This window comes from Pholcus phalangioides, unplaced genomic scaffold (assembly GCF_987345545.1).
Source record: "Pholcus phalangioides strain wild (caught in Gottingen) unplaced genomic scaffold, Ppha-v1.0 ptg000012l_1, whole genome shotgun sequence".
Taxonomy (NCBI): domain Eukaryota; kingdom Metazoa; phylum Arthropoda; class Arachnida; order Araneae; family Pholcidae; genus Pholcus; species Pholcus phalangioides.
Genome location: NW_028301605.1, coordinates 24,416,458 through 24,441,491, shown reverse-complemented (window position 1 = coordinate 24,441,491; position 25,034 = coordinate 24,416,458). Strand labels below are relative to the sequence as shown.

The following is a 25,034-nucleotide window of genomic DNA, read 5'->3' as shown; positions in this document are numbered from 1 at the left end:
CATTTAAAGACTAGATAATTGATTATTCTCGAATTCTTTCTCATGTTTTCATTTATCGATTACAATCGATAATAAGACCTAGGCAACAAAATTTAAAAAATATTTACGTCCTGATAAAAAAAAAACCAGTCAACTACTATGTAATTCGATGTGCTGAACACGAATCGGACCATAAAAAAGTTGGATTGGCTCTGGTTTTCTTTGTAATTCCGCATTTGACACGGAAAAAGTAGTACATGTACAATGCAAATACATTAAAACGCAATGGAAAAATAATAAATATGCGAAAAAAACTACCATAAATACACGGAAACCTCGCAAATTTATAGAGACACAACGTTAATATACATAAAAACATAACAAAAATGTAAAAAGACACAAATATAGTGCAGCATTATAAGTTCATTCTTAATATTGCAATAATTCCGATAAAAAGGCCGATAGAACTCTTTTTCATGGTGGTATTCGTGTTCAGTAGGTCAAAACCATTAGGAAAATTGTGTATTTTCAAGTCGAAATCTCATTGTTGGACTTCCATGTCGGCAATTTCATTGTTGTCGTAGAATTAAGCCACTGTTCTCCTCCCTGTGCCAGCTTTATTCATCAGTTCCATTGTTTATTTAACACAGTCACTCGTTTACATCTTTTTTTTTCTCTCTCTCTTTTTATTTTACTTTGAATATTGTAAAATTTGTAATTTTATTGTAAATTTTTACTTGCATAAATTTTGTTTTAATGATTGGGAACAAATATTACAACAGTTTCCGATTTCCTTTGTAACATTTACCATCTCTTCTGTCAAACTTTACCACTGTAAACTTTACCCCTTTATAGGCCTCGGCGACGCATTATTGATTTAATGATTATTCGGGATACGTAAATTTCGCAAAATTTTTTTTTTAATCACAAATTTCGCAATTATTCGGAAAAAAATTCAAGTCAGAAATTTGCGTATTTGTTCACAGAAAAATGAAATATATTTTACAAAAAATAGCATATCATAGGCCCTCATCTAAAATGAATTTTCTGAAGACCCCTCCCCTACCTTGCTAGAAATGCTTATTCTCGATAATTTCAACCAGATCTCATTTTCATGAGGGCCCCTCAGCACTTGAGGTTTCTGAACCGTGCTCGGTCGGACCCATGCATTAAGACGACACTGGTCGACACATGTCATGTGTAGAGTCAATTTATTTTAACTCTTTTCTGCTGCTGTGTCTTCAGCAGAATACTATGCCGTTCATCAATTCCTACATACAGTAGTCTTGTTTATCCGACCTTTCGTATTAGCCGACGTCTCACCGCAAAAGCAAAAAAAAAAAAAAGATAAAGCACCAACTGTTGAGCTTTCAGAATTTCACATAACGACGGAGTTAATTCTCTACTACTAAACCACACACGTACCTCGTCCATATTCCTCTGCGGAACGTCTAACGAATTGGTACATGCGAGAATGTTCGTGTACGTGTAATGAAACCTGACGTGAAGTTTGTTTCTGTGTAATGCTTGTTATGTGTAGTGCTGCCATCTGCCACCAGTTTTTCTAACTATGAGTGAAGTGTAATGATTCAATAATTAATCGTTGTAGGCCTGTTGCTCTCTGTGGCGAGACTTTTTAATGGGGAGATCGGCTCGCATTTGCGCCTTGAAGTTGGGAACCACAGGAAACCAACTGCAGCCGACCACCACTATGGCGATGATGGGGTTAAGGCTCTAGAAACTGCAATTAAATACATTGAGCAACAAGAAAAAGCTACAGGAATCGACATAATGATGCTGCAAAGATGCCGAGATTTGGCAGCGGAGAAACGGCATTCGCCAGGAAAGCAGACTACGACCATTTTTTTTTAAATCATCACAGAACTGAATTTTAATTTAAATCTAAACTTTAATTTTAATTCACCTAATTTTTTCTGTTGTTTTGCTGTAAACATGATTATTAGGTTCGTAATGTGCAAAATTATAACATAGTTTGACGTTTAATAGTCTTTCCCTTAACACCTCCGTATTATCGGACGTTCTGCAGGCCCGTTTATGTCGGATAAGTGAGACTCTACTGTACTGATTTGTCACTTTTTTTTCTCTCGTAAAAATGTCCTTGACATTTGAGCCCAAAATATTTCAAATCTACTAACTTACTCCACAGAACATGTGCTAATGGAAAGTTTGATCCTTTCAAATTGCCGATTAGTATAATTTTTCTACAGAACTCGGAAACGAAAGTCAACTGAACCCGTATTTTAGGAGCTAGAATTTCATTGTCAAGACTTATTTTAAAGAAACGTATGGAGTAATCGTCTTATTTATTGAGAAAAGCAGAAACATATGATATTCGCTCAGATGAATGATACCTTTGAGCCACGACTTTACACTGTGATACTTTTTTTTGTTAGCTTAAATACGCACTACTCATTTTTCGTGAGTGCAAAAAAGTTATATTCGTTTTGGCCACAACAGTTATTTCTGTGTTTGAATTCTTTAATGAATGCGTCACCCACAAGATTCACTTTACGCACCCCCCACCCCCGAAACAAAAATTCCTATCACTTCGTGAAGTCCGCCACAATATTCCACAATTTTCTGATGACGTTTCGCCTTTAGGCTACTTTAAAGTAGGGTCTTTTAATTATGGACGTTCCGTACATATGCTTTACTGTATAGTTGATTTCTGAAAGGTGTATTTTGAGGCTGATAAAATTTTATTTTTACTCATTTGTTGGTTATGAATAAAATTGCCACCAACTAAGGCTTATTAAACTAAGCCTTCACTAAGCGCAGTGAAACAGATTAGTGAAGGTGAAATGAAAGACAATAGGGCCCCATCTGAACGTAAGAAAAGTTGGAGGGCACATTTGAAGTAGGAATAACAATTTACCCTTCCCCGAGCTTTTCCATGCTCTTAAGCCCCCCCCCCTCTATATTCTAGAGCTAGGCCCCGTAGACTTAGATCGTTAGTGGGACCTCCTCCATAGTGAATTTTCGTGTAAAAAACTACTCAGATAAACACCCCATGATTCAATGATTTGCATTGTTTTTTTCAAGCATTTTCATTATTAACAATATTTCAAAGCACATGCCAGAGTGCTTGAACGAGAGTCCTGGTGATGCTCCCTCTCTCTCTCTCATAACCAAAGCTCTCGATTCGGAAATGTTCCTCCCAATAGGATGGCAAGGCTCCAACCTCTCGAGTCCCAATCACGAGTTCAATTAGGCACGTAGACCCATGCCCCCCCCCCTTCCCATCCTACAATAGGGCCCCTAAGCTGAGATCTTTGGTTGACACTTCGGAAATGCTCTGCACAGCGCCCCCATCATGAACTTATAGTGCGAACTAATTCCCAGAACATTTTCTGTTTCTGCTTTTTTTAGCAGTTATGTTTTAAAGTTTTTGAAAATTATTGTTGTGGCAGGTTTTATTGTAGGGATAGTGGTGCCATCTATTGCGAAAATTGAGATAAGTGACGTTCCCAATGGTGCGAGCGCAGGCGTGGTAATCTCGGTTGGCCCCCTGGTGTTCATGAAATGAGTGTGGCACAACAAAATCAAACGGTGATTTAATTATACTCTAGGGTTTGTACTAGAGTTGTCAGAGTTTGCAGATGAAGATTGTGCTGTTGTGTGGTCATAGTGACGGACTCGCATCATGAGGAGAGCAACGAAACGTTATTCAACGGCACGAATATTCAATCATTGCACTTACTCATGGTCTGAAAAACAGATGGCAGCACAAAGAAATTCTCGCGCCACCAAATACGCGCTCAAGGATATTTCCGGCACCACTCATTCGGTAGTAAATCACCCATGGTGATAGGACCGGGTAGATGTGTTGTTTCAAGTTACAAATGCGCTGGCAGAACCCATTTACTACCGCATCTGTTTAAACAAAAAAAATCTATGTATTGTTATGGAATCATATAGAGGGTTATATTACCAAGTAATTGAGAATAAAGGTTTTGTATTCATTTTTTTGTTCATGACAAACGATAACATTTCGCGAAAATAAGCTTAAAATTTTCTGAGAAAATTTGACCGGCGGCTCGCTTGGTCATTCGATCAAAACATAATGATTATGATTGCGATTCGACGATCATAAGATGAAACTACCGATCATCTCTACTGACGAGTATACTAAATCCTATACCGTGATTTTCAAATACGTGACAGAAAACATTTCGATACCACATCGGGAACAATGAACCTCTATGTTTTTTTTTTGGTCATTGTACGAGGTTATGGCCTGAAAACCTTTCGTAAGTATGTCAGTTTAATCTCCGTAATATCCCATTATTATGGTCATTTATTTCTTTCGCCAGTGGATCAATACGGATAATTTTAGAGTATCAACATGGAATCGATGACGTTCTCTACTGGGAAAACACGAGTTTCTGGACTTCACTTGCACATCTTTACTAGCGTTTTCAGTCCCACACTTTCAACCAAAATAATAATAGTGGTTCGGTAAATGTGATAAATCGGTTACTTATACAGTCGAATCCCGTTATAACGAACTCCAGGAGACCAGAGAAATCACTTCGTAATAACGAAATTTCGTTATAAATTAATTCCAGAGATTTTTACATTGTTCCTACGTAAATCTATTTGGGGGATTAGAAAAGTTTTCGTTCAAACGTGATTTTTTCTCGCCATAACGGTATTCGTTAAAACGGAAATCGACTGTACATAATAACCGGTTGTTATGCATACTTACCAGTCGCCTTGGTAAGTTTGATAAATTCATCATTTTCACTGACGAATATGTTTAGTACCCAAGCGTCGTCGTGGGTAAATTTGATAAATACAGAAAACATTATCACTATTCCCGACGATTATGCATAATGATCAAGTGTCGTTGGTAAATTCGATAAATATTTGAAATTTATCTCCTTCATCTTTAATTATGCATAATACCCCAGTGTAACTGGTGAATTTGATAGATATGGAAAAAAATTCATGAGTCTTGTCGAACTCCGATATAATGATACAATACATGTATAAATTATCAGGTAAACTAACGATGCGACTTATGGGTATCATGTGCAATCGCCGGTAAAAGTGATTATTATCATAGCACTTATTAAATTTACCAACGACGCTTGGGTATGATGCATAATCACCAATAAAAATGGTTAATTTAGGGAAATTTATCAAATTTACCAACGATTCTCGGTGATTATTATATATAACCGGTTATTACGTATAATAACCGGATTTATCCCATATACCGTGCGTAACAATGACACATAAAAATGACAACACTTGATTTAATGATCAAGAACTATATATAATCTTTTAGTGTTAAGATCAATATTGGAGTCAATCCCAAAAAGCTGGTAAACATGATTAAAAATGGATTCAGGTCAAAAGGAAAAAAAAACCACTCATTAGTAAGTCTAGCCGTTACACAACGATAGCAAGAGCCGCTGTACACGGGAAACATTTCTCACCCATAGACCGACCATTGTCCAGGAATAGTCCTGTCGTATCGATTTCAAACAGCTCTGGTCGATTTCGACCCGATTGCCGGTGATCAGTATTCAAGGCGGTTACCATGCTTCCAGTGCGTGATGTGTAAAGGCAATATAAGTACATGTCGGTTCCTATTGATTCCATATCTCTCCAAGTACAGTACTTGGTTATTAGTAAGACCAAATGTGCTGAAATGAATAGGTGAGCGTAATGCACACATATTGTTGAGGTGAATGCAATGTTTCAGTTAATGAATAATGAATATATTTTTGTAGATTGATAAATCATTTGTTTTCATGTCCCAGCAGAGTGTGGTGCAATCTCATCCAATTACTGATATACAGTCGAATCCCGTTTTAACGAATACCGTTATAGTGAAAATCTCGTTTTAACGAGCACTTTTCTAAGATTTCATAGGAACAATGTAAAATCCTATAATTTTTTATAACGGAATTTCGTTACAACGAAGTGGTTTCTTCGGTCTCTGGGAGTTCGTTATAACAGGATTCGACTGTGTATAAGTACAGTCGCACATAATTTTCATGAATGTAAAATTTTCTTGTTTGACTTCACTCGTGCAAATTCATTGATTTTAGTCATGAAATTTCTTTTTATTCATGTTTTTTTTTCATTCACGATAATTTATTGATTTTTTTAAATTTTGTTTTATCAGATTTTTCTTTTCTTTCTGAATTTATTTATTAATGATCGATAACTAATTTTGTTCACGCCTTTTTATAATTTCTAAATTTCTTTATACATGATTTCTTATTTGTAAATTTTGTTATTCATGATTTCTTATTTGTGAATTTCTTTATTCAGGATTTCTTATTTGTGAATTTCTTTATTCATGATTTCTTATTTCTAAATTTCTTTATTCGTGATTTCTTATTTCTAAATTTCTTTATTCGTGATTTGTTATTTGTAATTTTTATTCGTGATTTCTCATTTGTGAATTTCTTTATTCATGCTTTCTTATTTCTAAATTTCTTTATTCATGATTTCTTATTTCTAAATTTCTTTATTCGTGATTTGTTATTTGTAATTTTTATTCGTGATTTCTCATTTGTGAATTTCTTTATTCATGCTTTCTTATTTCTAAATTTGTTTATTCATGATTTCTTATTTCTAAATTTCTTCATTCATGATTTCTTGTTTCTAAATTTCGTTATTCGTAATTTCTTATTTTTAAATTTCTTTACTGATGATTTTTATTTCTAAATTTCTTCATTCATGATAGAGTATTAATTTTATTCGTATTTTTTTATTTCTAAATTTCTTTGTTAGTGATAGATAATTAATTTCATCCATACTTTTTTAATTCGAAATTTCTTTATTCATAACGGATAATTTCTTTCATTCATGCTTTTTGCTTAACATCCAAATTACTTTATCTATGACAGATAATAAATTATACTCATGTTTTTTTATTTCAAAATTTTTTGTTCATGATCGACAATAAATTTTTTTACGCGTTTCTATTTTTAAATTTCTCTATTCGTGATTCATGCTTTTTTATTCCAGAATTTTAATTTATTCATAAATGATCCACTTTATTCGCATAAATAAATATTTTGTAATCATGTACGTTCCATTGTTTAATTCATTGATGAATAATAAACTATTCTTCTACATTTTTGTATTTGCAAAATGTATCATTTCCATTATTTTATTCTCAACCCAATGAATAATTTAATTCACAAAATTGAATGGCTTTAGTAGTTGATTTATTTCACTCGTCAGCATTAATAATAAACAACGATGATTTCATTCATTAATGAACAGAAACTTTATAAATAACCACAACAATGGCTTCATTTATGAAGGACAATACCTTATATCTGGAATGCATATCGAAGAGGTTACGCACCCTCGGTCATGAAAAACTATCATATTTTTGGAATATAAGATTCAAATTTTCCTAGAAAAGATTTGGCAGCTCATATGAACACATGAAGATGTTTCCGTGAATGTGATAAATGCGGTTATTACACATAAAATAATCTATTATTATATACATTTAATAAGGATTTTAAAAAGTTTGATGAATTTTCCTAAACTTATCACTTTTACCGGCGATTATTCATAGTACCCAAGTGTCGTTGCTAAATTTAATAAATACTGAAAAAAAAAAATCACTATTACCGGTGGTTACGCATATTACGCAAGATGCGCGTCGTTAGTAAACTTGATAAATCGTACTATATGATATACTAACGTGTGATAATTCATACATGTATTGCATCATTATATCGGGGTATGAGCGTAAAATTTGTTATCATTATATCAGAGTCCGACTATACTCATCCCACATGCTCAACTCGTTTGGAATTTTCGCAGTATTTATCAAATCTACCAAGGACGCTTGGGTATTATGCATATTCACCGGTGAAATTGATAAATTTATCAAACTTACCATAACGACTGGTAAGTGTGCATAATAACCGGATATTATGTAACCACATTCATGATCAATAAGAATTTCATTCTATGTTATAATACCTTTTGAATCAAATTGTTCAGTTTCATTCATGTGTGAACAATAATTAACTTCATTCTTAAACCATGGCTGGAAAAATTTCAAAAAATGTACATTCCCCGTCAGACATGCAACGTAGAATAATATGCCAGAATCAATATTTTACACTCCTAAAATATATTATCGGTGGACTTATACTTACTAGAAAAAGTTCAAAAACAAATATTTGCATGAAAAAATATCGAAAGTGACAAATTTATTTTGAAAAATCGAAAATTTTAAAGAAATACGGTAACTTTTCAAAAGTACTGTGGTCACCAAAGAACCCAAAATTAGTCAAACCGCTAATTACAATTTTCCTCCCTGCTGGAGTCCGAAAAGAAGTCACCGAATTATAATTCACCTCGCTTATACAAGGTGTCCCTGAACTCATGGGCCAAACTTTAAGGGAGGTAAGATACACATAAAGAAGCATTTTTTTGTGTAACAATATATAGGGTCGGAAATGAAAAGTGTTGGCGGTTAGCAGTGACTGAAAGTATCCGTGAAACATCTGCCATATTCGAAAGAGGGTACGCCAACCACTTGCTAGACGCTGCCAGGCTTGCATCGGTGTTGATCGTGACACATTTGAGCATTTACTATAGTTATTTAGTGTAAATAAAAAGTTCTTTTTTTCTCAGCATTTCGTGTTTATCCGGCAACACTTTTCTTTTTCGACCTCACATTGCTATACAAAAAATACGATTGAATAATTGACGTTTGAGTGCACCCAAAATTCCAAAACGAACACGGCTAGACCACTCTCTTGCAATAACACACACACTACGAGAAATTCAGTTGAATTCGCACAGAAACTCCATACCTTCAACCTCGTCAACACAAAAAAAAAAAAAAAAAAAATAGCCGTGTTCATTTTGTAATTTTGGGTAAACCCAAACGTCGATTATTCAATCGTATTATCAAACCCAAAAAGTAATTCATTTCTATACAAAAAATGCTTCCTCATGTGTGTATTTTACCTTCCCTTAAAGTTCGGCCCATGAGTTCAGAGAGACCATATAGAATCGTAATCAGTTTAAGGTACGGGACCGGACTTGTGCAGGCGCGGGCCTAGGCTAACATCATGGCTAGATCATGCGACTGAGGAATCCGGACCAATTCTGATAGAAAACCAGAACATAACGCAAATTAACTGATATAAATCGGGATGATTTGATTTTTGTCTTTTTTAGAGCATATAGCGTCGAATTGCGTGGCGATGGCTGAAATTACCAATCGGCACTAAAATCTTCGAACTTGTACAATTTAGATCAGTAGTTTTCAACCTTTTCCCTCACTTTCAGCAGACTGCTGACATTAAGTGAACGTTTCCATGAACCGGTACAAACGGGACAAATAATTTTCGAACTGAATCAGAAGATCACTGACCGATTTTATTTTATATATTAATAATTTGTTATAGTAAATACACGAAACCACTTTAAATTAGGACATCTGCTGTCACTTGTCAAATAAAAAAACGAAACTATATCTGTTATAATTCTTAAAATAAAATTGTAATTGGTCTAACCAACGTGCAACATGAAAATGAACAACATGTAGTGTGAAATAATATATTTCTTTTTTCAATTTTTATGTTACATACCGGTCGAAATTCGACCATAATATCAGTTACGATAATTTTAGATTTACAGCAAAATCAATTCCTGCAGCAAATATAAATCGATAATAACCGATATTTTGCCTATAAAATTCACTCACAAAATTAATATATATATACATATGTATACATGTGTACTTCTAATATAAACATACATTCTAAAAGAGGTGCTGAACTAAAAACCAAATGTATTCAAAAATACGAAATTAAAACATTTAAAAAGCCAGTTGTTCCATTTATTTTTGTATTTTTCATCTTTTCATTTATATATATATACTTATATGTGTATTAGTGTATATATATATATATACATTGAATTATAACAAGCAAAAGACCCAGTGTTCAAGCAACATTTGTGTGCATTTATTTTCTGTGCAAATATGATCGGGAAAGTAATCACACATCCCCGCATATAATACTCGACACCTTTTACTTTTTTCTTAAAAAATAATTTTATTTTACCGAATTTCTCGATTAGCGGGGGAAAAAAAGCGGGACAAATAGCTGTACCGACATTGATTTATTGGTCAAAAACCGGGACGTCTGACTACCCTAGCTTAGGACGAATCCCGTAATTATTTTCACCGAAACAGTTAAATTTTCTGCCGAGGTAAAATAAATTGAATGCAAAAATCTGGCTTGACGATCCACCAAAGATTATAGCCTGTGAGCCCAGTTGCAGTATATGAGGGGGCCCATGACCTTGCTAAATATTTTTTTTATTTCAGTTTAACATATGTCATAAGATTACAACGTATGACATATTATTAGTCGACAAGAGGCCTAGGCCTGTATAGTCGACCGTAGACAATTTTTTATGATTAAACTGTAAATGAAAGAACAGTGCTAAATCTGTTAAAGAAAATACATTCAGAACTTTCAGTATACAGAAAATATATATAGCATCAATCAGTATAAATAATAAATGTAAATATATATACATTATTAATTATATACATTTGCAAATAGATTAATTATATACATTTGCAAATAGATTAATTATATACATTTGCAAATAGATTAATTATATACATTTGCAAATAGATTAATTATATACATTTGCAAATAGATTAATTATATACATTTGCAAATAGATTAATTATATACATTTGCAAATAGATTAATTATATACATTTGCAAATAGATTAATTATATACATTTGCAAATAGATTAATTATATACATTTGCAATTCCCATATCATTCAAATAAATTTCTTATCTGGGCCGCGAAAATTGATTGAAATACATTGACCACACATTCGCATCCCGGCTGCCAAAGAAAGCATTTCTGTGCAATTGGACGCGTGGGTGTAAAAACCATTTGCATCATCGTCGTTGAAAAAATTAAAAAAGAAGAAAAGGAAGTATTTAAACATTTTTTTTTTCAGTGCCTGCGTCGGGCGAAAAAAGAAATACATACCCGGTCGAAATTTCTACATGCCCCGGGCATGTCATGCAATGGAAAACTTTTTTTTAATTCGTAGCAATTTTCTTTTTTAAATAATGATAGGAAAAAAAATTAAATTGGGAATATTTTTCGTTATAATCATATAAATTTTTCAATTAAATTATTTCATTTTTGATAAAATTAAAGTTGGGATGGAGAAGTTTGGAACGAATATTTGAAATTGATTTAATTACGGTTGTTGATTATGCGAATGAGTTACTCCAGAGGAGAAACGTTTTCATTTTTCTTGGAATATTTTTGACTCCTTATCCGGAAAAAAAATACATTTTTTAAACTTAAATTTTACCAAAAGCATACTTTACTAATTTTTTAATAAATTTGAGAAAGAAAATTTCGAGGGTTTTTCTGTTTTCCGTAATTCTCGAAAGGATATATTCTCAAATATATTATTTACAGATTTAGAAAATACGAACATAATTCCTTTTAATAATTCAAATTCAATTTTCCTGATTAAAAATAATCGCACTTCTAATACTCAACCAACTGAATTTAGAAACATTTCTTGACTCAATTTTTATTTAAAATAAATTGATATACATTTCTTAAATTGGAAATAACAAAATAATGTTTTCAATAGGATTATTATAAGAAACAATTCGGTTAAATAAATATTTAAGTAAAAAATCTCAATTAATTAGTTTTTAATAAAGACATAAGGATAAAGATTTAAAAGTACTGGAATTTTGGTTGACGTGAATATTTGAAATTGATTTAATTATGTTTCTTGATTAGGCGAATGAGTGATTCCAGTAGAGAAACGTTTTTCCTTGGGATTTTTCCATGTTGTATTATTGATTCCTTATCCGGGAATCGTATCTTCTTATAGGAAAAAAATTTTCCTTAAACTCAAAATTTATTTATTTTTCAAATATTATTTAATATATATTTTTTAAATTTGTCGTAAAACTTTAAAAGAATTATTTAAAAGAAAACTAAGTCGATTAAATCAATAATATTTAATTTAAAAATCTCCTTTAATTAATTTTTTTTATAAAAATACATTTATTTTTGATGAAACTAAAATTTGAGTTTGAATGGACATTTGAAATTGATTTAATTATGGTTTTTGATAATGTGACTGAGTGATTCCAGAGGAGAAACGCTTTTCTTGGAATTTTTCCTCCTAATTATATTATCGATTTCTTATCCGGGATGATTAAATGTATTTCGGATGTATTCTTATCCGAAAAAAATTATTTACGAAAACGTTTCAATCAAACTAATTTAGCTTAATCGTGAACATTCAATTTAAAAATCGTAATTATTTAATTTTTAATAAAAAATACATTTATTTTTGATGGAACTCAAATTTTGTTGCAGTCAGTCGATATTTAAAATTGATGTAATTATGGATATTGATAACGCGAATGAGCAAATGCAGACTAGAAACGTTTTCCTTGTTATATTATCGACTCCTTATCCGGGGGAAAAAAATTACAATTTATTTAAAAAATTTCATTTCATATTTTCTTTTAAATTTGAGATAAAAAAATTTAAAAGAATTTAAAAAAAAAACTAAGCAGGTTAAATCAATTATATTTAATTTAAAAAATTAAAAATCTCCCTTAATTAAAATTTTCAATGAAATACATTTATTTTTGATGGAACTGAAATTTGAGTTGCAATGGGCATTTGAAATTGATTTAATTATGGTTGTTGATAATGCGAATGAGTGATTCCAGAGGAGAAACGTTTTTCCTTGGAATTTTTCCTTGTTGTTATATTATCGACTCCTTATCCGGGAATCGTTCGCTTGACTTTGAACCGTCATCGTGTGTGTGTGTGTGTGTGTGTGGGGCTCTCTCTAAGTAAGAGAGTACTGTACCGAGAGTGTGTGCGTTGGGTCGATGTCTGCCCGCGCCTCGATTGGGTCACCTCTACAGGGTGGCGCCGTAAAGACCGATCCTATAGATATAACGAGGAGAAAGGGCATTGGTGTCTGTCTCCGTCCACGTCTCCGTTTCCATCCACACCCTACGTAATGTCTCTCTTTCTCTCCACTTTGACAGCCATCTAAGTCAACCGCTAATCGAATCTGTCGAAAATTATATAACAAGGCTTTTAACAGTAAAATTAAAATTATCCTTACACCATGTAAATCACAATTTAAAAACGAAATGGTTCAGTCTTGTTGTGTAAAGTGTTTCAAATGTGTTGTTTACAAAATGTAAATTATTATTTATGGTATATCGGAAGTATATTTTATTCGTGTGGGAATTTAAATTTGGGTACTGAAGCCATCTGGTAATTTATTATTACTATTGGAGTAGTGCACGAGTTCACAGAAATTGGATCAAGATCTAAAGCAGTGGAAAATCCAGTAGGCAGCAAAAAACAAATTAATGGCTGTAAAAAAGTGATTTTAAATATAATTACATTTTCTTATTAATATCATTAAAATTTGCTTATTTATATGATTAAAATATGCTTATTTGTATGATTAAAGTAATTAAAATATGTTTATTAACTCCATTAAAATTTGCTTCTATTTGTCATAAAAACTTGTATTTTAATATCATGAAAATTTGCTTAGCAATATCCACAAAAATAGTTTACTAGCATCGTGAAAATTTTCTGGAGTCATCAAAGATGGCTATCCAGTAAGAAGAGAAATATTTTTTTAATATGGGTAGAAATTGTTTGTTTATTCATTTATTTATTTATACAATATTGTTGGCCTGGGGGCATATGCAAGAGGATGCGATTGAAAGTGCAAAGATATTGTTTGCTATTGGACAAAAGCCAGTGATAGTGGAGGATTCCACAATAGAGCTTGGGTGTTGTTCCATTCACAAATGGTATGAGGATAGAAGCTGTATTCAAAGCAGTCAGTAAAAGTAAAAATAGAATTTATTTTCAGGGTGGATTGTAGATTGGAGGTGAGGTGTAGAGGTCCCATATTTTATGCATATTTCATTTCGTGCATTTAATATCAGTAAGAATAGCTTGCTCCTATCAGTAAAAATTGCTTATGATATAGGAAAAATTGCTTATCGATGATATAGGAAAAATTTCTTATTAATAACATAATATCACTCATGATTATCAGTGAAAACTTCTATGTTAGTAAAAACTGTTATCGATATCAGTAAAAATTGCATGTTGACATCAGTAGATATTTCTTCTTGATATTAGTAAATTTAGTTTGTGGAAATTCCGTACTGATACTATAAGAAGCTGCGATGAATATTACTGAAAACTATAACTAACATGAGAAAAAATTGCTATCAGTTTGCTATCAAAAATTGCATATCAATACCAGGGAAAATTGCAATTAATATAAGTAAATTTTTATCAAAATCAGTAAAAATCGCTATCGATATTAGTAAAAAATGTCATCAATATCAGTAAAAACTGCCTGTCGATAGAATATTAGTAAAATGCACCGCTAAATATCAGTAACATTTGCTTGTTAATGTCAGTAAAAATTACGTACAAACAATAGAAGAAACTGCGATCAATATGAATGAAAAGTGCAATTAAAATATCAGAAAAAATTGCTATGAGTATCAATGGAAATCGCTATTAATATCAGTGAAAATTGCTCAATATTATTTACAAATAATGCCGATAATACTTTTAGCCAAAACAGCTCATTGATACAAGTAATAACCTCTCAATAGTATTAGTTAAAAAAAAAATCCAGGTATCAGCAAGAAATACTTATTAGAATCAGCAAAAAATGGTCTATCTATATCAATAGCAGAGCGTGCGTGCGTGCGTGCGTGTGTGTGATTTCTCTCCTCTCCTCTCTATATTTTACACAGTCGATTTTTGAAAAAAATTATTTTATTATTAAATTTTTTTATAAATGATTCACTCCAATATGTTTAAATATTCAACTCAAAACCAATGTTACGAACAAACTTGTTCAATGTATTATTTCAAAAGAAAAATATTTCTAAACAATGCGTATTTGTAAAATAATCATAATCAAGAGAATATCATGGTATTTTTTTGGAAACGGATTCATTCCTTGATCAATTAATGAATTTGAACACGTTCTCCCTCTACAAAAGCATCCAAAAAAAATCACACGCTTTTTTTATGAATTTTCCTCAATTAGAAAAATGCAATTTATATCAGTAAAAATTGCTCAATAATATCGGCGAAAACTGTTATTAATGATAGTTAAAACTGCTCATTGATATTTAGTAAAACCACAATAAATATCAGTAGAAACCATTAAATAATAGTAAAAAAATCTGGTATTAGCGAAATTCGGTTATTAGAATCATTAAAAATTTGTGTCATATTAGCAACAGTGACTTCTCTAATTTCATTAAAAGGTTTTCTCCCTAGAGAAAACAAAGAAAAAATATCGGAAAAATCAGTCCATCTCATTGAAATTCCATAAAAAATTCAATCGAATATTTTCAGATATATTCAATTGAAAACTAATATTTTTTTAAACAAACTTTTTCAATATATTATTCCGAAAAAATAATATTTTTAGTATTCATAAAATAATCATAATCAAGAATATCGTAATCAATGAGTTCGAACACGTTCTCGCTCGACAAAAGAATCATATTAAAAGACATCCACATAAAAAAAAAAAACAAGATATCAGTTATCAGTAAAAATTTCGTAATAGTTCCAAAGTATTAATACCAGTTAATATTAATGAAAACTGCAATCAATATTAGTGAGAACAGCAATCGAAAGATAAGTGGAAATTTCAGTCAGTATCAGTTAAAGTTCTCAATGGTATCGGTAAAAACTGTTCATTGATATCATTAAGAACCACTCACTAATATCAGTAAAAATAAATCAGGAATCAGCAAAAGATGCTTATTGACATCAGTGAAAACATCTTTTCATATCAGTAAACAATGATTTCTCTATTTTAATTTTAAAAAAAACAACATTTTTTCCACATTCTTGATAAAAAAAGGAAGAAATTATTGAAACAATCACTCTATTATTAAAATTTCATAATAATCCAATTCCAATATTTCCAAATATTTAATCCAATTCCAATATTTCCAAATATTTAATCCAATTCCAATATTTCCAAATATTTAATCCAATTCCAATATTTCCAAATATTTAATCCAATTCCAATATTTTCAAATATTTAATTCAATTCCAATATTTCCACAAATATTTAATTCAATTCCAATATTTCCACAAATATTTAATTCAATTCAAATTCTCAATTAAAAACCTATTTATCCCCATTAAATTTTTAGTATATTATTCCAAAAGAAAAATGTTTCTAAACGATATGTATTAGTAAAATAATCATAATCACGCATATCACGATCTTTTAGGAAAACGGATTCCCTCCGTGATCAATCAATGAATTCGAACGCGTTCTCCCTCGACAAAAGAATCCAAAAAAAACTACAAAACTTGTGACTTTTCTCAAGGAGAAAAATAATATAAAAATGTATGAGAAAGTCTCCACCCAACATTGTTGAAGAAAAGCTTCTTTTATAGATCACGTATTTCCCAAAAAAAAAAAAAAATAATAATAATATAAAAAAAAAATGCCATCGGCAGCAGCAATTCACCTACACGTTCTAAAAGGCAAGGCAATTGAGAATGGATTGTAGATAGCAGTGCCATCTGCCGGTGAAATAAGCCCGAGTTTTCGGGAGTAAAGGTTGGCTTGACGGAGAAAGACTTTACTAGGAGTAGTAACATTTCTTGAGTTGAGTTCAGTCTTGAGTTTTTCCCACGTAGGAGTCCGTATCCGAAGGTGAAATAACCAAAAGAAGCGCGTCATGTCCCGTCTTCGGGACTGACGCATGTTATGATCAAAGAGTTTTGCCTTTTCAATGCAATAATTCTAATATAGCAATCGTTTTATATATACCAGAATACCATCCAAGAATAACTAACTAACCTCGTGCCTGATAAGAAAAATTGTTCCCAAGGTCCCCCCCAGAATCACCAACCATGTCATCGTCCCGTCACCCGTCCGTCGATAATATCGTAGTCCGAAACTTCATCCACCGGCTCTGCTGGACGAAACGACAGCAATATCAAGATGAAATCAAGTCCGGAGTCGATGATGGTAATGGCTGTTTTTGTGTCCAGTCATTGAACTTGAAATTCCTGTCAGCTGGTGCTACTAGAAAACTCTATGATCCCATGTCCATGTGATTCTGATGTCATCCAGAAGGATCACGGGGTGAGTTCGAATAATAACAAACTTCCGACTAATTTTAATTTCGATATTTTTTAAACAATAATAGCATTTATTTTCTCCGAAAGTCTTGAAATTCCACTACAATAGTGGATTGAAACTTGGAGTTTGCTTTATCTGTTTAAATTTGACGTGTTAATATTAATTTAGGTTGGCCTGATTAATCGATTAATTAATCAATTGCTAATTGAAGTTAAAAATGTTAAGTTAATCGACTCGGTGAATCCGATCAAAATTCGATTAAAATTTTTCTTAAAAGTTTATAATTTAACTTGATTTGTTTGACTAAACCGATTAAAAATGTCTTATATACGTATATATAAATTGTGTTCCTACACAAAACAGATACGTGACGGTATTTAAAAATATATGAATCAGTGTTTTGTTTCGGTGAAATTTTTCGACACGGACGAAATGCAAGCCGATTCAATGAATATTAGTGATGATTTCTAAAATTACTGATAAAAAAAAAACGACAAAATCCAAGTTATAAAATTCCAGAATATTACAAGCATGTTGAGCATCTCGCCCCCCCCCCCCCTATACCAGAGACACGAATGTGCAAATTTTCAATTTTGCAGCTGGTTGGATCACAGGTTTTCCCAGAAACGCAAATGTATATCGTCTGGTGAAGCACATTTTAGAGGAGAGAACAACTTCCATGGGTAGAGTAAACATTTAAAAGTCGTTTTCCAACTTCTAGAAATTCGCACATTCATGTTTCTAGCCAAAAAGGACGATAGTAAATAGCTTCAAGCGGACGGTCTTTATTTCTACATCTGTTTACATCCATTCAGTTGACAGTAGAGGATAGATGCTTGAAATGGCTAGAATATATTTTTTATAGCGTCAATTTATATTATTTATAGTTGTCTACACTAAGTTTGCTATGAATGAATAGCAATTGAAAATATTCTATTGAAAAATTCGATTAATCTAATAAAATTATTTCATTAACCAGTTAAAAATTTTATCGATTCCCATTGTTAATGAATAGCATCGTGACTTCCCATTTACCCCCTTATTTTAGTAGTTTTTTTTTAGATACTCAATTATATTATTTCTGAATATGCAAAGAAATTGTTGTACCTTAATAATATACTATATGTTTATTCCTTATGATCAGTAAATTATAGTTTAAAAATTATACATTAACGATTATTTTTGTAGAGCAGTGTTAAAAATCGTTGGAAAATATCATGACAACAAATGTTTGAAAAAAACGGGTATTGTTGAAAATGGTGAAATTGTTTATTGATTTCGGAAAAATATCCTCGTAACGAGAATTCGAATACCTTATTGATTGATGTTTATTTTCTTTTAGATAAAGTTTCAGAAAAATTTCAAAAAAAGTCATTTTCCCAATCATCCCTCATGAAATTTTTCATAGATATATGCTCTGTTAATTATGCGGCCTTGCAAAACCTCTTACATTGATTTATTGAATATATACAATTCATGCATGTATTGTATCATTATATCGGGGTGCGATCGTAAAATTTGCTATCATTATTACGGGAGTTCGACCGTATTCATCGCGCACACACTAGACTCATTTAAAATTATTCCTCATACTCATCAAATTCACAAAATAAAATAGGGTATTATGCATAATCACAGACAAAGGCGATAAATTTCACGTAATTATGAAATTTAACAACGACGCTTGTGAATTATGCATAATCTCCGGTAAAAGTGATATTTTTTTAGTGCAGTTGCATCCCTTTTTTTTAACAAACTCCGAGAGACCGGAGAAATTACTTCGTTGCAATGAAATTTCGTTATAAAAGAATTCCAAAATTTTACATTGTTCCTATGTAAAACGTATTCGGCGGATTAGAAAAGTTTTCGTTAGAACGAGATTTTCGCAATAGCGGTATTCGTTAAAACGGGAATCGACTGTATTTATCAGATTTACCAACGGCGCTTTTTTGAACGATTAAATTGAGCAAAATTTTTCGTGGACTGGTAGAAAATTCCCACGGGCCGACGATGGACTAGGACTCAGCGGCTTGACCCTTTGCTCAGCTCGGTGGAACTCACTAAAATAGCATACCTTTATTATTGAAATACGCTTTCTTCCGATTTTCAGCAGATGTAACCTATGGTGTACGGGAAGAGTGTTCTATTGGAGAATAACTTCACATAAATTATCTGGGCTACTACTACAGTCGACGTTCGTTATAACGACCATCATAGCGACCATTCCATTGCAACGACCGGTAGGATAAGTCCGAAACGTTTCCATATAACGATTATCATATGTTTTCCTTCCGATACAACGACCCTCCCAATATAGTGCTTGTTTTGACGGGCGAAGGGAGCCGTTATATCGAGTGTCGACTGTATTACTAAACCATACATGCACTTTGCCCATATTCCTCTACGGTATTTGTAACGGAGGAGAACGTGCAGGATTTTGCATTGCGTATGTGTTGTGAGCCAGACATGTGTGAAGTTGGTTTCTGAGGGATGTTTAGGCCCGTGGCACATTCAAAGATCGCTGAAGTAACCCGCGACACAGTTCAAGAACACTTAAACGATCTGTGGCACATTTAGAGATACATGCCCTTGAGTGGCATGTGGCGCAATTTTAGACCACTTTAGCGGCCCCCAGTCCGGTTCTACATCGCTCAAGTTACCCGTGGAACATTCCCAGGTTACTCAAGTGAACCATGGCATAATTACAGATCGCTTGAGTGATGCGTTGCACAGTTCTAGAGCACTTAAGCGGACCGGACACATTTCCAGAGCACTTGAAGGATCCGTGAAACATTTATAGGTCGCTGAAGTGGCTCTGTAAGGGATTTATCATTAGGGAGAATGTTAGTTCAGGTCCACACAAACTAGCCAAAGGTTTTTCTCGTTTCTGGCACACCGAATAAGGGACCGTTCAAGTATTGCGTCAGCAAGTCTTTAGCCATTTTTACCCCCCCCCCCCCGTCAGCAAAACTCTGACCCCTTCCACGCAAAATTTCGTCAGCACTTCCCCCTACTTCCTAAAGCATATTGGTGGGATCAGAAATGTACGTGGGAGGAAGCATGAGGGGGGGGGGGTCCATGTGCCCCCCCCCAGACGAAAAAACATATTTTTTAATGCAAAAAAATTAAGAAAAATAATTGAAATTTCGAATGAAATACCTTTATATGTAATTATAGTCGATTTCTGTTAATTTCAATGAAGATATTTGAAGGGTAAGAACTCAAAATTCCCTTTAAGATATTCGTTGTGACCCACCCTTTAAGTCATATATGGTAAACCCTTGACCCGCAGACCAAATGTGGCCCTGAAGGATATCTGATGTGTCTTTCCCCTTCAAACCTAATTTTGTAAAAATGAACTATAAGCGCCCATTTACAAATCTCTCAAATGACTCGTGACACAGTTCCAGAGCATTTAAGTGGCCTTTTACACATTTTACATCACTGAAGTAGGCCTCAAAGATCACTTCCACATTCAAAGATCACTTAAGTAACTCGTGGCACAGTTCTAGAATACTTAAACGATCCGTGGCACATTTAAAGATCTCTGATGTGGCACAGTTTTAGAACACTTAAGCGGCCCCCAGTGTGGCTCTACATCACTCAAGTTACCCGCGGAACATTCCCACATTAGTCAAGTGATCCGTGGCATAATTACGGATTATTTGTGTGATACGTGGCACAGTTCCAAAGCACTTGAAGTATCCGTGAAACATTTAGAGATCACTAAAGTGGCCACCTATCAATAGGTAGAATGTTAGTTCAGGTGCCCAATAACTATCGAAAGGTTTTTTTTTTTCGATTTTGGCGCACCGAATAAAATGCCATTAAGAATATTTCATAAAGGGTAGTTGATGACGTAAGCATAGCATCGTCCAAACCCCTACCTCCCTTGTCATCAAAAGTCAGCAAATCGGAAACACCCTTCCCCAACTCAACGATGCTGACGTAATACTTGGATGACCCCTTACGTAGGCGTTCACTTCTCGTCCAAACAGGCCTGCTTGGGTGTTTACGAAAATTTAATTTTTTTGATTATATTAACAAAAACTCAACTTATTCCAAGTATAAATTTCAATGACATAATTTATTTATATTTTTACTTGATAATAAAAAATAATTAAAAAAATTATTTTATGTAGTTCAATACATCCGTCATGTGTTGGAACCACATACTAAATTCACGATACATACATTGACACATACATTGACGATTTCAACTAGGGCTTATTTTCGGGGTAGAGCTTACATTAGGATCGTCCTGAAAAATCATGCTAGGGCTTATTATTGGGGTAAATACGGTACTACTACTTAGCCGTACATGCATCTCGTACACATTCGTCTACGGAATTTGTAACGAATTGGTACATGCCGGAATGTGCGTGTTCATGTTGTGAACCTGGCGTGAAGAATGTTTCTGTGTAATGCTTATCATGTGTAGTGCTGCCATCTGTCATCAATTTTTCTAACTATGAGTGAAGTGGTATGATTGAATAATTGTACCATTGTAGGCCTGTTGCTCTCTGTGCATGGGGATACTTTTTAACTGGGAAATCAGCTTGCATTTACGCCTCGGTAAACCACAGTAAACTCCAGCCGACTACCAGTGTGGCGACGGTAGGGTTCGAACACGAGTCCTTGCGATGCGAGTCCGTCACTGTGACCACCTCAGTGGCAATTTTCAGGTAGGGCTGCCATCTGGCTTTCTAATTTGGAAGCAGGCAATCTGACATGTTAAATTTTGTTTCTTTTTTGTCATCCGTGAACTTTTAGATGTTGTAGGTCTAATTTCTCTCGGTTGAGGCACTTTTTCAATCGAACATCGGCTCGAATTTGATTCTTGAAGTTGAAAAACTATACAAAACCAACTTCAGCCACCCACCACTATGCCGTCAGTAGATCTCGAACCTGGGTCTTCGCGACACGAGGCTGGCTATCAATATACCCACACGACCGCATAGAGACCGAATTATTGAGGTTTTTTTAGTACTGAGAAACAAGTCTTTTTAAGGAGATATTTTGTGAAAGGGTTATGAACACTGTTGTAAACATTCACTAAATTTCAACAAAAATTTGCGCACGACAAAAACTCGGGGGGGGGGGGGGTAGACACACGGAATGTAAACTCGCCACCAACATCATTAAAAACAGACAAGACCCTCGAGAATCATAGAGAAGAATTTTCGAGTGGTTTTCACGGTAAAGGCTGTTGAATGTTTCCACACACACACACGGCAACAGCTTCTCTAGTGTAATTTATTACAAGAAGTGTTTCCTGATGTATGGCTTCCGTTGTTAACATCATCTGGATACAAGAGAGAGAAAGAGTTTGCAACGTATACAAACAACTAACTGTCTGTTCATGGCCATAATTATTCACCAGCGCGAGGAGGGGCTAAGAATAAACCAAAAAGCCGCGAAGATAAACAGGATATTATGCTCTTTCCAAGATAGAAACATATTTGTCCGCCTATATATAGGTAAGTTTTTCAAGACCATATACCAGTAAACCATTATTATCCCTTACTAAAGTCAAACTCGGTTATAACGGCCTCGGTTGTAACAACACCTCGACGGCTATAACGACAGGAAGTGGCGGCTGCAACTGTTTTCGATAGAGCATAATACTAACGGATTTTGCTTATAACGTCAACAAGAATGCATCAACCTTGGATATAGTGGCACATTTGTGTCTCTTCCTAATCTTCAATGATTACAATTCACTCATAGTTAGAAAAATTGATGGCAGATGGCAGCACTGGCCACAAAAACCATTACACTGAGATAAACTTTACGTTAGGTTCACAGCACGGAAACACACATTCAAAAATCTACCAATTCGTTAGAAGTTCCACATGGGAATACGGACGAGGTGCATGTGCGGCTAAGTAGTAGTCTCCATCCATTCGACATAGGAATATTCGTAGTGCTCCTAGAAGATATTGGTCTACATTTGTGTTGAAAAACACGAGTTTTCCCAGAAATTGACCATGAACAATACCGTATACCTTCTATGTGCAACGAATAACACGCATGGCTAAGTGTGGCCCTCAAGCTCAAAAATAATTGTGTGTAAAAATGAACATTGTTCATAAATTTATTGTTTCACTTATTCACATTGCGGCCTTTGTGCGCTGTGCATGACAGTTACAAATCACTTATGTAACCCGCAACACATTCAGAGATCACTCGAATAACTCGTGGTACATTTGTAGCTCATTTCAAGAGGGCATAGTTTAAGATCACTTAAGATCTACGGCGCAGTTCCGGATCGTTCAAGTGATCCACGGTGCATTCACAGATCATGAAAGTGACACGCGGCACATTGACAAATCACTTCAGAGACTCGCGGAACGGTTTAGGACAACTTTAGTGGTCCACGGCGCAGTCCCAGATCGTTCAAAAGTAGCCCGCGACACCCTTTCGAAACCAATAAAGTGGCTCGTGACGTCTCCAAACCAACGAAGTGGCCCGCACTCTCCAAAAATTTGAGCACACTTGCTGTATACGATTCAGCTATCAACTAAATTGCATTTCAAATACTTAGAATTGTTCCCGAGCGGTTTCCTAGAACACAAGAAAAGACCCAGACCAGACCAGAATTGAACGTTTCCGTCGCTGCCCAGCCTTTGCAGGCTGTCTGGCGACTTACAGATCACCAGGGGTGGTATGAGAAGGAAAAAGACAAGTTTGTGCATGTGTGTGAGGTATGTAGTGTATGTGTGTGTGTAGAGAATGAATGAGCCAGGAGAGTATTGTTTACAAATCTTCGCGAAATGAATGCTCATCGAGATAAAACACAACACAATCGAAGAACAAGGGGGAAATGTCTTAAGGGAAGTAGCTGATGATATGCTACCCAAAAACCCCAACATTATAAATATTTACATAATCGAGAGACACTGACCAGAGATGTTTGAGGTACTGTTGAACCGTCATCAGTCATATAACCATAATCAAGAACGTCAAAGAAAAAGTTGACACATACCATCTCTGTATTGTAATAACATCAGTTTCAACACGACACGAACCCAATGCACCATTTTATGCAAGCTCAATTTATGAATAAATGAGAAAAATTAATTGCGAAAAAAAAAAAAAACGCACACATATAAATGCCTCTGAATTGCAATCACAGCATACGCAATATCAAACAAAACTGATATTAGATTGATAAATTGTTTTGCAAAAAAAAAAAAAAAATCAAAATCATGAAAATGTTCTGCAAATTACATCAATTCGTCACCCAATCCACGCTCAGCAAGTCCATTGGCCTAGAGTGTACTGTGGGTATTCTAGGGTCATAACAGACAATTTCTCTAAGATGCGGGTGTTCAGAAGATCGTAGCCTGTCAAAATGAGCATTGGCAAGCTCCTTGATATAGTCCAAGATTAGTGGTAAGTCAAGATCTTTACGGATGTTTTTTCCTCTCACATACCAGGGGGCTCTGGTAAACTGACGAAGAATGATGTTCTGCTGTGTCTGTAAACGTTTCATATTTGCAAGACTGGCATGAGCCCACACTGGGGCAGCATATGTCAGAATAGGACGAATAATAGTTTTAAAAAGAATTACTTTATTCCTCAACGTTAGCCTGGCCTGTGGGAATGTGATTCTGGATAGCATCCCAACTGCTTGTGAGGCCTTATTTCTTACGTACATCACCTGAGGAGAAAATGAGAGCGACTTATCTAGTATACAACCTAGATATTTGACTTGGAGTTTTCTTGTCAACACCGTATTGCCGATGTATATGGGAGTTCTTGGAAACTTGTACCGTCTTGTGAAGAGAATATATTGACATTTTTGATGATTCAA

The 25,034-nt window shown here is 33.9% G+C and overlaps 1 protein-coding gene and 1 long non-coding RNA gene across 5 annotated transcripts in view; one reads left to right on the top strand and one right to left on the bottom strand.

Moving 5' to 3' along the window:
* LOC149079894 (potassium/sodium hyperpolarization-activated cyclic nucleotide-gated channel 3-like) overlaps nucleotides 1-25,034 on the top strand; it is a 400,253-nt gene that overhangs the window by 222,783 nt on the left and 152,436 nt on the right. Inside the window, exon 1 of one of the 3 annotated variants that reach the window (XM_089240396.1) lies at nucleotides 16,730-17,218. The exons of the other annotated variants lie outside the window; for them this stretch is intronic. Coding sequence (XP_089096522.1) covers nucleotides 17,196-17,218 — 23 coding nt within the window. The 5' untranslated portion in view covers nucleotides 16,730-17,195. Of the gene's footprint in view, nucleotides 1-16,729; nucleotides 17,219-25,034 lie in introns of those variants that run through there. 3 annotated transcript variants of the gene reach the window in all.
* Nucleotides 1-25,034, bottom strand: part of LOC149079895 (uncharacterized) — a 226,263-nt gene that overhangs the window by 106,614 nt on the left and 94,615 nt on the right. The gene's annotated exons all lie outside the window — the stretch shown is intronic.